General features: G+C 41.4%; 1 protein-coding gene across 2 annotated transcripts in view; it reads right to left on the reverse strand.

Moving 5' to 3' along the window:
* PROSER1 (proline and serine rich 1) overlaps positions 1-14,770 on the reverse strand; it is a 31,631-nt gene that overhangs the window by 14,448 nt on the left and 2,413 nt on the right. For both annotated transcript variants that reach the window (XM_074960012.1, XM_074960009.1), the window contains exons 2-8: positions 8,180-8,245; positions 7,103-7,171; positions 6,540-6,634; positions 2,793-2,886; positions 2,112-2,222; positions 1,325-1,408; positions 253-331 (exon numbers count right to left, since the gene is read on the reverse strand). In XM_074960012.1, coding sequence (XP_074816113.1) covers positions 253-331; positions 1,325-1,408; positions 2,112-2,222; positions 2,793-2,886; positions 6,540-6,634; positions 7,103-7,171; positions 8,180-8,245 — 598 coding nt within the window. The remainder of the gene's footprint in view (positions 1-252; positions 332-1,324; positions 1,409-2,111; positions 2,223-2,792; positions 2,887-6,539; positions 6,635-7,102; positions 7,172-8,179; positions 8,246-14,770) is intronic.

Below are 14,770 nucleotides of genomic sequence, written 5' to 3' on the forward strand. Positions count from 1 at the left end.
ACAATCAGAAAGGCGCTGACAGTTCTTTGAATGATGCAGAATCTGGAAAAGAAGCCCACACACTCATGGTATTGCCTCTATAGTGATAACAGGAGAAGTTAGAGCTAGGACCCAGAATACACACAGGGAGCACAGCCAACTAAAAAGGTAACTATGGCCAGAAACGTACCACCACACTAGAACCTTTTTAAAAAAAAAAAAAATCAAATAGATCAAATAATAGGATCAAGCTAAAGCACAAAGAAGCCTTACTTGGTGCAATAGTTGCATGTGGCCGGCATGGTGGGATGGGGTACGGAACAGGTTTGTGTGGGTTGTATGTTGCTGGAGCCTACATTAAAAAAAAGTGAAAAAGCATTAAGTAATATGTTTCTCTGCCAAAAATTTTAGTATTTAGATGCTTAGATACTGTACAAATCATTGTTATTTATCCTGGGAAAGAGAATTTGCTGTATCAAATCACGTTGCTGATTCATTATGTTTGCTACCCTGTCTCTAAAGCTGCCAATACTTGAATGCTTCTAAAGAAGGTGAAATACTGTGTTGTAATAACATAATTGTGTAATATAGCAATAGGATAGGGAAAAAAAGGAAAGTCTTTCCTGATCCATGAAGCTTTCATGCCCTGAAGCATTGGATTCTGTTTCCCTTCTCTTAATTTGCATAACCACAAATGTAATCTATGGCCATAAAATTATCCAGTCCTTAAAATAAATAAAAAAAAAAATACAGCCACTAGATTGGGAAACACCTGGAAACAGAAGTACTAGTCATACATTTCTGCAACACTTCTCAACTCACATTGAAAACGTCAGATTCAGTACTTTGCTGTCCATTTGTTTTAAAAAAAAAAAAAGTTTTATTTTTAATCAGAAATTTAGTTGTGTTGCCATAGAATAAATTTCCTCAGTAAGCACCTTATTTCAGGAGTTGTGTATTAGATTTTGATGTGGAAAAGCCTCACAGATCATGAAACAAAGCCAGAATGGCTGTTAAAACTTCTAGACCAGGTCATGATGAACAAAGGGAACCGGCTTGGTTCCTCTTACTAGCCCAGCTGATATTTTGTCCTAGAATGCATGCATATTGTATCGAATGGAAGCCCCTGCAGAATTTCTCTCTTTATAGTGAATAAAAATATAGAAATACTGGGACACTGCATAGCATTCTTATTACAGTTAAGAAGCTTAAGTAAAGCCATCAATGCTTAATGACAAGAAAGTAGAGATGGGGCTTCTTCATACCCCCTTCAAGTCTCGCTATTTTCTAGTGATGTGACAGCATTTCATAAGACTCATGATTTTTTTTTTTTTTTTAGACGTACTGGTTTGGATGGTCCAAGTATACGGGCTGCAATTCCCTTCCCTTCATTAGTACATTCTTCAGTCTCCTTTTTGATAGGTGTTCCCTAAGACATTAAAAAACATCAGTTATTAAGCATTTATTTAGAAATAAATAGGAGAAAGCGGAGATAAAGGTTTTCACCTTACTCTTATTCTGAATAATATTCAAATTCACAGCTATTTTGATAGTCTCAGTCACACATTCCAAAATACAGAACTGTGTTCTGGATTTGTTGCATCATAATTAAGAAAGTTCCAGTTAGGCTGCATTATAACACTGGACTTTTGTACATAGAAGCATATTAAATCGTCACAGTTTTTGCTACACCTTGAATTCTGCATTCAGTTCTGGGGTCCTTGCCACCAGAAAGATAAGCTACAAGGAGTTCACAGACTGCATTTAGCATAGGACATTTAAAACTGAACCAAGACTAGTAAACCTATTGCAGAGATCAATCCCATATTATGTCAAAAAGTTAATCACTCTACTAATAAGCCTTTTACACCTTTAGTTTCCATGATTCTGTATAGCATGTTTGTGGTACAAGATAAAAAATTTTCTGTCTATTTCTTGTATAAAAGAAATCTGAGTTCTTTTTAATTATTCACTATGAATGGTTACTAGGCAAATTATGACAAAAAGTTATTGTTTTTAATTCCACTCAGACCAAGATGTCCTCCTTTCATTTGAATGAACAGCAGTTCAGGTATACTACAGTACATCCTAAATCAAAAGCACTTTGAAGAACTTAAGTAGACTTCACATACTGGGAAAATTCCATTTATCCGGCTTGGTTTCCCCTTGGGATAAGGGTTTCCAGGAATCATGCCACAGGAAGATATCATAGCATGAGGGGCTTTACAGCCTCCTTTGGAAGCCTGCATCATAACCAAAGAAAGTAGAATTAAAATGCTACAAATTCAGATAGTATTGCATTATGTAGTGTCTGAAATTCAGCACTTTTAAAAGGATATGAATTGTAATATGCAGCCTTCATTAATAATGAACATACCTACATGGACATCCAAATTCAAAGCTCTCCATAGCTTTGCTTACCCTGTATATTAGTTCTTCTTTCCATCTACTCCTCCCCAATTCACTGTATGCCATATGCTCTATCCAGTCCCACCTTGTTTTGATGGCTCCTTTGGGCCCAATTCTACTCCTACTGAAGTCAATGGCAGTACTCAGAATGACTTTAAAGGAAGTAGGACTGTGACCCTAGTCATCTCCCACATTACCATGACTTTTTTCCTACACAACCCTTATGTGTGAAAAAGTCTTCCTCTTCTCCAACAACCACCAATGATTTGCTCTCCTCCTTCACAGACTCACTTCCTTCAGATTGTCAACCAATAGTTTGCATTAGCTATTAATTATATGGGCCCTGATCCTGCAGTGACCATATGGAGGGAAATAACACAATATCAGTGAACATCCTCTAATACCTGCTCAAGAATTCTCCTGCACCTTTTCTTCTCTGACATGTTAATCCTGAACAGGTCCTCAATAAGGCGGTAATTCTGAGCATCAACAATGTTGCTACAAAGGAAACGGTTGAACAGTTACTGTCATTTCTTATACCTATCACACACACATGATCAGGACCTAGCAGCTGAAAGCCCATGCAATTGCACAGGCACAGGGGGACGTGTGTGTAAAAAAGCAAAAATGGCTGAGAAGTAAAAATTGGATGGTAACAGATCACAAAACCCAGTGATGGATCAACCTGGTGATATTCTGAACAAAAAGAGCTCTCGACCATGCTTATAGCTCAGGGGAGGGTAAACTTTTTGGCCTGAGGGCCACATCGGGTTTCCAAAATTGTATGGAGGGGCGGTTAGGGGAGGCTGTCTCCCCCAAAACAGCCAGGCGTGGCCCAGCCCCTCCCTCCTATCCGCTTCTCACCCCTGACGGCTCCCCCGGGACTCCTGCCCCATCCAATGCCCCTGTCCCCTGACAGCCCCCCCGGGACTCCTACCCCATCCGCCACCCCCTACTGCCTGCCCTCTCACCACCCCCAGACCCTCTACCCCTGACTGCCCCCTATCGCCCCATCCAACTCCCCCCTCTCATTCCTGACTTGCCCCCAGGGACCCCTGCCCCATGCAACCACCCCTTCTCCCTGTCCCCTGACCGCCCTCGGAACCCTTGCCCCTGACTGCCCCCCGCCGCCCCATCCAACCACCCCCCTCCTTCCTGACTGCCCTCCGGGACCCCTGCCCCATCCAACCCCTCCTGTTCCCTGCCCTCTGACCGCCCTGCCCCCTATCGACACCCCCGCCCCCTGACCACCACCCCGAACTCCCCTGCCCTCTATCCAACCCCCCCGCTCCCTGCCCCCTTACTGTGCTACCTGGAGCACAAGTGGCTGGCGGCACTACAGCCTCGCCACCCAGTGCACCAGGTCAGGCCACAGCTCTGCAACTGTGCTGCCTGGCCGCCCAGAGCATTGCACCGGTGGCACAGTGCGCTGAGACTGCGGGGGAGGGGCTGGGGACTAGCCTCCCAGGCCAGGAACTCAGGGGCTGGGCAGGAGGGTCCCGTGGGCCGGATGGGGCCCGCGGGCCGTGGTTTGCCCACCTCTCTTGTAGCTGCTTCCACGACTTTACATTGACTACCCAGACATTTTAGGCTTCACAGTGATACACAGAGTGACATTCCGGGAATATTATATGCTAATAATTTTTGAATAGTGCATTATTTGTTCAAACAATTCTCAGTAATATACTCAAGAAAATATAATTAGTCTGTGCACAAACTATTATTAAACCTATGTAGTGCCTGATTTCTCCCTCTTACAGGTCAAGAAATGAACTCAACCTTACATATGCCACCAGTGCTTATGTCTTGAATAGGGTCTCTCAATTATTTGTAAATTAATACGATACACAGGAAAATACAAACTGGAATTTCGGAGTGGCCAAAACAGCCATGTTGAAAGGATGAGTAAACCCTAAGTTTATTGTCATAGTTCACATTAGCAGCTCTCACTCCAACTGACGAACAATTCATGTCACAGCAGCAGGGCTGCAGCTACCAGGCTTGGCACAGGCTCCTGCTCTCCACCATCTGGTGGCCTGGTGACAGATTCCTCCAGGATCAAAGAAGAAGCAGCTCTTGGCAGTTGCCTCCATGCTGTGGAGTGGTGGTGAAACACTCCAAATGTCACAAAATTTAAATAAAGAAATATAGCAAACAACTAACATTTCAAAGTGCAGCAGGCACTCCAATACTGGGTGTCACCGTTTTGCCTAACGGCCCTGGTAGCACCAGCCACACTGTTGTCACAGACGTTCCAGACTAGCAGCAGGGAGAGCTAATAGCAACGAACAACTACGATGATAGTTACTTTCCATTAAAATAGATTTCTTGATAGAGGAAAATGTGGTGTAAATGGGATCATCAGGGTACTGATCAAAGCTATCGGCCACACATAAGCACAATGGTGTAAAATAAAAGTGGATCAAGTTTAACTTTTTTCTGTTTTGTTAGTTTGTACAACAGCCATAACATGAACTTAGTAAAATTTTTTATGGTGTTAATGTTCCCTGTTTTAACAGCTGCTCATATCAAGAATTTACATATTAAGAAGTGCTCAAATAGGCTTTAACACTATGAACCACAGTATAAGAGTCCCCAAATGTAAAGACACACCTGAATCCATAGGGTCTGTACCCTACATGGCTCTCTATACAGCCAAAGTCTCCTGCTTCTCTTTTCTTGAGCAGGTCCTGCAGCAGTGTGCTCTCCACCCACCTTTCACCCTGGCCCTCTAGGTCATCAGGCCCCTGCCCATCCCAACAAGCCACCTGAATAGGCTGAATACCATCCAGCTGGTCTGTCTCCGAACGGCACCCAGAAAACATCTGTACACATACTTCATACCATCCACTTCCTCGCCCTTATGTCCTGCCCCATCACCAAGTTCCAGGACCTGCTGACACCTGAGGAGGGTGAGGAACCTCGGTGGACCAGCCTGTACCCCACTCCGGTATCACGGCTTGCTGAGGATATTAGTTGATGGCTCCTCCATGGAGCCATAAGTACAGGCATGTATTTGGCATTATTTACGAACTCCCAACACCTGTTCTTTTTGCGGTGAGAGGAAGACTCTGGCACACATTTAACGTAGAGTACATCAGGCTGTAGTCCCTCTTCCAGCTCCTCCAGAACCTCTTACTTCACTTTCCCTCTCACTTGTTTATCCTAGCACATCCTAGCCGCAGCGCCACAAAAAGTCACGAGACCTCCTCATCAACCTCCTCTTGGTACTGGCCAAGATGGTCAACCATCACACCAGGAGGAGGAAACTGGATGGCAGGTGCTCTGCTACTGTGGGACCTATTTCTGGTTCCTTGTCCAATCATGTCCCCAGGCAGAGTTCCTCTGGGTGGTGTCCACTGACTCCTCAGACACCTTTGAGGAGCATAGGGAATTGTTGGGGGATTCTCTGCTTGGGGTCCTCCTCTGGATCCTTAATTTTGAACCTTTAAGTTTCACTCCTGTCTCTTTCTTAACCCCCATTTGTTGTCCTTAGTATTTAATTGTGGCCTGGGTTCAACGACCCCTTTCCTTTGGTTGAGGGAGCAAGCCTTTGGCTTTGAGTGGGCTTAGGCCTGCCGTCTCCCAGCAACCACAGTAAGTACACGCCCAAGAAGTGCCTCCCCACTCTACACTGCTGTTTTTAGCAGCGTAGTATCCTGCTGCCAGAGTCTTTGCCGTAGCAGGAAACACTCAGGCAGCGGGGAGGCAGTGGGAAAAGGCTTTGGCAGGGGGAGCTGCTGGGGCATTTCCCTGCTGCTGCCCCCCTGCCAGAGCCTTTCACTGAAGCCTGTAGCTACACAGCGCCCTACATGCTGCTGCTAGTGAGATGCTGGGTAGACATAGCCTAAAAGGCTTTTGAATATATCATTAAGTTTGGCACAATTGTCAGTTTTCATTTGGGTAGCAGGGGCACGGCAGTTCAAGAGAGATGAACTTAGGAAGTTTTGGCAACACCTATCTCCATTATTACAAGCTACAGCTATTACTTTTTCCATTCATGAACACCAAATCATTTTAAAGCAAGTACGTGTTTTGCCTTAATTGTCCAAAGTGGTTCCTCTGAAACTTTGCTTTGTCAACATATTCAGACATGAGTAAAAACAGTAAGGTCTCAATAAGTAAACACAACACATAAAAGAGATACTTACGAAGCTAAGAGTTCTAGAGCAACAAGCTTGTCTTTACTAAAGGTGAAGCAGTTAAGGATATTAACCACTTTTGATGCTGGAACAGCTACCATTTTCTGACAACACAAGAAGGGAAAATAAAAAATAAGACAGTATACTTATTTTTAGTACAGTATGTAACTTTAAAATCTTCATTATCAAGAATTTCAATAAACAATTAATCATCTTACACTCTCTGGGGAACAGTATTCTTAAGTGCTAAATGCTGAATACATAACAGAACCCCAATTCTGGCAAACTGTATGCTACTGCAAAACGTTTACATTAATTAGTCATAATTACCAAGAACTAGATTATTCCCTGGGATACATGGTACAGAAAGAGTAAAATCAAGATACTCCCGATAGAAGCAGAGAGTAAGAGAAGCTACACAGCATGATGCCATCAGAAGAGAAAGAGGCGAAGAAGAAAGCACACAGATTATCAACTATGCCCATGCGATGGGAATATAGATGTGGTTATGGAAATTAAGGGCGGAGGAGACAGGCAGAGACACTTCAAAGGATTGCTCCATGAAAACATACATGTTGTAAAGCCTTCATTGCCTTTAGTTGTGGTTCAGCCCAAGAAAAGTATCTCAGTAATTCAACAATCTGAAACAGAAAAACCTACAGTTCACCTCTTATATATACACATATGTTTTGCTGACAATGTTAAATATCTTTGGGGCCACTCTAGTCATTGAGTGTGGTGGGATTTTGCTAAGCACTGTGTGCACAGATCAGTGATATTTGATCAGGAATTATTACACAACAGTATCAGTCATTAGCCAGGATGGGCAGGGATGGTGTCCCTAGCCTCTGTTTGCCAGAAGCTAGGAATGGATGACGGGGAATGGATCATTTGATGATTACCTGTTCTGTTCATTCCCTCTGGGGCACCTGGCATTGGCCAGTGTCTGAAGATAGGATACCTGGCTAGATGGACCTTTGGTCTGACCCAGTATGGCGGTTCTTATCCAGTGTGTTTTTTGTTTTATCTAACTCCTTAAAATCCCATCAGGTAGCAAGGTAGATTTTTAGGTAATTATTTAAAATAAACTCATTTTATAGTCTTGTTTTCATATACACAAATACCTGATCAAATATCACACATGCTAGAGTATTATACACTTTTAAAAAAGAAGCCTTAGAGAAGATTATAATCATTTAGTTTAAAACAATAACATCCAAATTTATACACACACACACATATATATATACACACACACACAAACCCATAACATTATTTTACCTAGCACCAAAGTAACAGTCTTTATATTCTAAGCTTATAAGTAAAGACAGGTTCAAAATATCCCATCATCATCAAGGTTCCAAATTCCATGATAATTAACTGTAGATATTTCCCTCTCACACGCTAAGAGCAAAAATCTGATCTCTATTAATTGGTAAAAATCTGGACCCCATTATTATGTTACTCCAGATTAAAACTGGTGTAACAAAGAATTTGTCACAAATCTCCTAAATTAGTAGAAAGACAACTAGTGAAATCTGACCTGGCTTTGCATAGTAGGAGGAATTGTCTTTGTACATGAATGTATAGAGTGAATCCTGAATTTTAAATTTTCTATAAATATATAGCCGTATGTCGAATATTATTACCTGTTCACTAGAGAAGTATCCATGCACATATTCTATAGCTTTTAATTTGTATTCAGTCAACACAGCCTAAAAGACAAAGAAAGGCATTTAGTCGACAAAAGAACAATTAAAACATACCAGCTTCAAGACAAATGTATTCAAGAGAAAAACATATCTAATCTCACAAAAGTTTGCATCAATTATACTGAAATATTTCTATACCACAGAATATTCCTTGAAAAATTATGTGAATATTTTCAAGCGGAGGGAGATTTAAAATAAATAAATAAAATAAGATGAACTTCTTAATAAAAAGAAACTAACAAAGTAAAAGTTTACCATATCTCTGTTTAGGTTCAGACTGGAAGAATACCATAATGCTCCTCCTTTCAAGCTTTAGATACACTGGCTTTAATATTATCTCTCTAATGGCTCTTGAAACCAAGAGATGGCAGTTAATTACTTCAAACTGCAGCTTATATATATTCCTATTTAAGGCACTTAGTTGTATATCTTGCTTTAGTTACTTTTATGAAAAATCTAGACACACTCATTCTGGGCATTTCTTGGGAACAGGCTGCTAGAAATATAAAGGTGATGATAACTAAAATTATGGTCATGAAAGTTAGCTCTAGAAAATGATGTGATTCTCCTGTCACACATGTTTAACACACACTTGTACAAAACATATGGAAGCAGAGTGGCACAGTGGTTAGGGAACTGGACTGGTACTTAGGAGATTGGTTCTATTCCACCTTCTGCCACTGATCTGCTGTAAGACCTTGGACAAATCACTTCATCCTTCTGTGCCTCTCTTTGGCCATCTATAAAAGGGGGATGATACTTACCTTCTTTATAAAATACTTTGAGATTCGCAGGTGAAAAATCACTACATAAGAGCAGTTATAATAATTAGGCCAGGTGTTGGGGTCACGTATGAGCAAAGGGTGCTCTAACTACTCCAAAGGTCCAAAACTAAAAACATATTCAGTGATCATCATTGCATGAGGGTGTCGCAACCTTAGGTAGACAATCCTGGGGCAAGTTATGCTATCTTTAGGGCCCGCACAAAGAAACTGCACTAGACTGACCCATTATTTCTATATCAGATGTTTTTTTGATACCATGATATCTGTTAGATGTCTAAGCTTATGGCCCATGGCAAGATCTTCAAACTAGAGGCAATATTATTTCAGTGCATTCCTACCTAGCAAACATAACTATTCTGTTGTGAAACTCAACAATCAAGTTGTTAAACCTAACTTAACCATAACAAAAATAATCACTCTGGTTTTATCCCCTCTAGAAGTCAAGGCCCCACCCCCTCCAGCTCAGGCCTCTAGGGACTACTACATAAGTGCTCTCTCTGTACCATTCCACTCTAGTATGATCAAGCTATTTATAAACAAAATTCATCTCTACCCATAAAGTCGGGGATAAATAACGGCATTCTTACTGAACTCCTAAGTTCCTATTCCTCTGCTTCCATTTAAAAAGTTATTTCCAGAAATCAAGACATCATCATAACATGTGGTTTGTTTAGAGGAAGTGAAATGGGCTGCAGACCTTAGAATGATACCAGTATCTCTTTTTTGTTTGTTTGTTTTTAAAAGATTCTGGGAGATTCTTATTTACTGTGTCCAAATATCCAGGAAGATCTCATAAAATTTTAAGATATTACACATCTATACACTTCTGAAAAACCTTGTTTCAGAATTTTATTCAAAATACACAGTTCTGAACTTGCTCCCAGTACTTTGTTTTTATTTACAGTAGAACCCACTATGTCCTAGGAGCTGTACAACCAGTCAAAAAAGGTCTGTGCTTGAAGGAGTTCTGTCTCAGGACAGAAACAGACTGGCAAGGAAAGAGAGGTCAGGGGAAAGGTCAGGAGTCACTGTAAGTAGCTCCGCAGAAGTGGTTCTTTCAAGGGGACTTAAATGAGGAGTTTAGAGGCCTTGTGGATGGTCATATGCATAGCGGGCTGTACGGAAGAAGGCAGGGAAATGGTTGTGTAATAAGACAAATGGGTCAACAAGGCTGAGAGCACTAGGAGAGTGGAGATTGGCAACATGAAACTTGACAAAGAAGCAAAGTTACGTAGAGATTTACAAAGGAGGTGACAAGAAGCTTAATTTTAATGCAACAGCAGATGGGGGACCAGTGGAGGGATTCAAAGGAAAGAGTTATCTGATCAAATAAGTGGGTTCCAGAGAGCAGTGATGAGATTCTGAACCAAAAGGTTTGGCTGCAGGGATGGAAACGAATAGAATGGAATTTGAAGGTTCTGAGAAGGCAGCAGCAGGAGGATTCGGATATGGCCTTAATATGCAAGGGAGCAAAAGAAGTCAAACAGTTACAAGATTATAGGCCTGAGAAATGGCGGGCATATTGCTGACAGTGATGAAGAACTTCTGTTTTGGGCATATTCAATTGGAGATAACAAGACATCCAAGGAGAGATATATGATTGGAGAGAAGGAGTTAGTGGCAAAGCTATATCTACAAGTCATCAGCATAAAGATAATGTCATGTGTCATGTGAGCCAATGACTAAGATCGCTTCTTTAAAAGGACTGAACAGTTTTATAAGGAACAATACATTAGTTTGTGTTTTCAGAGATTGCAGGTAGATGCTCAGGTATGTCTATACTACAAATTACTTCGGTATAATTTACATCACTCAGTAGTGTGAATAATCCACATCCCTGCCCGATATAAGTTATACCGACCTTAGCACTGGTGTGGACAGCGCTATGTCGGCAGGAGAACTTCTTCTGCCTACATAGCTACTACCTTTCACGGAGGCAGGAGTTATTAAGATGACCAGCTTAGAGTGTCTTCACCAGAAATGCTGCAACGGCGCAGCTGCACCACTGCAGCTGCTGTAGTGTAGACAGAACCTCAGACACATAGCACAGCTGCTCAAGTTCTTTTCCAGTTAGAAATAAGATACTCAAGATACAGCTCAAGCATTAGATTGTTTCCTTAATTACACCCCAGCACTTGGAAGCTGGCATTCTAAAGCCACAACTCTTTGGGGAAAAGAAAAAAATATCAGTGATATTGTTTCAGCTTTAGACTAGCAGTCAATGCTGCACATTGGTAACTCCCCTTGAAAATAAAAGAAATTGAAAGGATATATTCAGGGAAAGAATGAAGTGATATTCATGCCAAAATAGCTTGCTGTTCAATTACAGATCACATTTTAAATTATTTATTTCCAGTTTCATAATAAAAGGATACAAGAATTATTTGTCATTGTGGTACAGACCTGGTCTTAAAATTTTTACACAAGTGGTTTTAGTCAGTCAATGGGCCTACTCATCAATAATTTACTAGAAAGGGACTTGGATTGTAGGTACAGTACTTACAAGAAAAAGGGGTAACCTTTCCTTCATTCACATGGTTAGAGCGAAGTTGTTAACAGTCTGAGTAACAATAGCATGATAAAACTTGCATTTAAGGTATTTTAAGTTAGACCAAAAAGCAGTTGGTATCTCTAAAATATAACTCAGAAATCTGAACTTTATTTAATGGGAGGCTATGAAATTAATTCTGACAGAAAATTTTACACTATTGTTACAAGTAGTAGAAGACAACTAAAACACTACAGGAAGCTGAGGTTTCCTTTAGTTCCATCCCGATGTGTAGAAAGAATAGTAAATATGGCAGGCGACCAGCTTGGCTTCACAGTGAAATCCTTGCTGATCTTAAGCACAAAAAAGAGGCTTACAAGAAGTGGAAGATTGGACAAATGACCAGGGATGAGTATATAAATATTGCTCGGGCATGTAGTAATGGAATCAGGAAGGCTAAATCACACCTGGAGTTGCAGCTAGCGAGGGATGTTAAGAGTAACAAGAAGGGTTTCTTCAGGTATGTTGGCAATAAGAAGAAAGCCAAGGAAAGTGTGGGCCCCTTACTGAATGAGGGAGGCAACCTAGTGACAGAGGATGCGGAAAAAGCTAATGTACTCAGTGCTTTTTTTGCCTCTGTCTTCACGAACAAGGTCAGCTCCCAGACTACTGCACTGGGCAGCACAGCATGGGGAGGAGGTGGCCAGCCCTCCGTGAAGGAAGAAGTGGTTCGGGACTATTTAGAAAAGCTGGACATGCACAAGTCCATGGGGCCGGATGCGTTCCATCCGAGCGTGCTAAAGGAACTGGCGGATGTGATTGCAGAGCCATTGGCCATTATCTTTGAAAACTCATGGCGATCGGGGGAAGTCCCGGACGACTGGAAAAAGGCTAATGTAGTGCCCATCTTTAAAAAAGGGAAGGAGGAGGATCCTGGGAACTACAGGCCGGTCAGCCTCACCTCAGTCCCTGGAAAAATCATGGAGCAGGTCCTCAAGGAATCAATTCTGAAGCACTTAGAGGAGAGGAAAGTGATCAGGAACAGTCAGCATGGATTCACCAAGGGAAAGTCATGCCTGACTAATCTAATTGCCTTCTATGATGAGATAACTGGCTCTGTGGATGAAGGGAAAGCAGTGGACGTGTTATTCCTCGACTTTAGCAAAGCTTTTGACACGGTCTCCCACAGTATTCTTGTCAGCAAGTTGAAGAAGTATGGGCTGGATGGATGCACTACAAGGTGGGTAGAAAGTTGGCTAGATTGTCGGGCTCAACGGGTAGTGATCAATGGCTCCATGTCTAGTTGGCAGCTGGTATCTAGCGGAGTGCCCCAAGGGTCGGTCCTGGGGCCGGTTTTGTTCAATATCTTCATTAATGATCTGGAGGATGGTGTGGATTGCACCCTCAGCAAGTTTGCGGATGACACTAAACTGGGAGGAGTGGTAGGTACACTGGAGGGTAGGGATAGGATACAGAGGGACCTAGACAAATTGGAGGATTGGGCCAAAAGAAATCTGATGAGGTTCAACAAGGACAAGCGCAGAGTCCTGCACTTAGGACAGAAGAATCCAGTGCACCACTACAGACTAGGGACTGAATGGCTAGGCAGCAGTTCTGCAGAGAAGGACCTAGGGGTGACAGTGGACGAGAAGCTGGATATGAGTCAACAGTGTGCCCTTGTTGCCAAGAAGGCCAATGGCATTTTGGGGTGTATAAGTAGGGGCACTGCCAGCAGATCGAGGGACGTGATTGTTCCCCTCTATTCGACATTGGTGAGGCCTCATCTGGAGTACTGTGTCCAGTTTTGGGCCCCACACTACAAGAAGGATGTGGATAAATTGGAGAGAGTCCAGTGAAGGGCAACAAAAATGATTAGGGGACTGGAACACATGAGTTATGAGGAGAGGCTGAGGGAACTGGGATTGTTTAGTCTACGGAAGAGAAGAATGAGGGGGGATTTGATAGCTGCTTTTAACTACCTGAAAGGTGGATCCAAAAAGAGGATGGTTCTAGACTATTCTCAGTGGTAGAAGAGGACAGGACAAGGAGTAATGGTCTCAAGTTGCAGTGGGGGAGGTTTAGGTTGGATATTAGGAAAAACTTTTTCACTAGGAGGGTGGTGAAACACTGGAATGCATTACGTAGGGAGGTGGTGGAATCCCCTTCCTTAGAAGTTTTTAAGGTCAGGCTTGACAAAGCCCTGGCTGGGATGATTTAGTTGGGATTGGTCCTGCTCTGGGCAGGGGGTTGGACTAGATGGCCTCCAGAGGTCCCTTCCAACTCTGTTATTCTATGATTCTATGAGTTGGCATGAACCTTTTACATAATGAAAAGCAGAGAGAACATATTTTAAAAATAATAAAATAAAATTGCAAAAACTGACATGGGAATTCAGGGAGAGACAGTATCTGAAACTACTTTCAATACATTTTTAAAGTTGACTAGATTTCAAGTTCACCCTGAATACTTAGTTTCTCTCTCATATACATATATACCACTTAACTATTTTTACAGTGCCTTCAATACTAGGATCTGAAATCACTTACAATAATGAGTTAAAACTCACAAACATATCTAATGTTGGGAAGCGTTAATCCCATTTTACAGACTGGGAAATGGAGGCAAACAAGTTAAGCAATTCACTCATCATCACTGTCATTAGCTCTGCAGAACATTCCAGTAGAACATTTCAGGCTAGCGGTTTGTCAGACAAGAGAACGTTTAACCTACTTTTGAAGATTAGAGACCCAAATTTAATTTAACCAACTAGTAAGTTATTTTTAAAATTGCACTTTTTATGAATTTCTTCTTTTACCATTGATCAAAAGTATTTGCTGGGGAAGATTTATCCTCTATCCATAATAAGTATTTAATGTCACTAGCACTCAGTAAAATTTTATTTTCAAAGCATTATATCCTCTAAAAAAAATTATGGTTTCAAGATTAACAAAAAAAATTTTTAAAAATGCCAGTTTAGGCAGGGCCTTTGACTAATGGGATAACAAATTAATTCAATGCGTGATTAACTTTTAGGGGTGTTCTTTAAGATAGTGAATTAATTTTACTTGAAATCAAAAATTTTATTTAAACATGGATGTTGCTGCCACTTTACAAACAACTCAATTCTAAACGGAACACCTATGATGTAAAAATGTATGTTAAAGAGAAAGTGTGGGAAACAGATCAAAATAAGATGTATTACATATAAAGACAAATACATGTCAGTGTTAGTCGAATTCCACATGAAATAGCAGC

This window comes from Natator depressus, chromosome 1, assembly GCF_965152275.1.
Source record: "Natator depressus isolate rNatDep1 chromosome 1, rNatDep2.hap1, whole genome shotgun sequence".
NCBI lineage: Eukaryota > Metazoa > Chordata > Testudines > Cheloniidae > Natator > Natator depressus.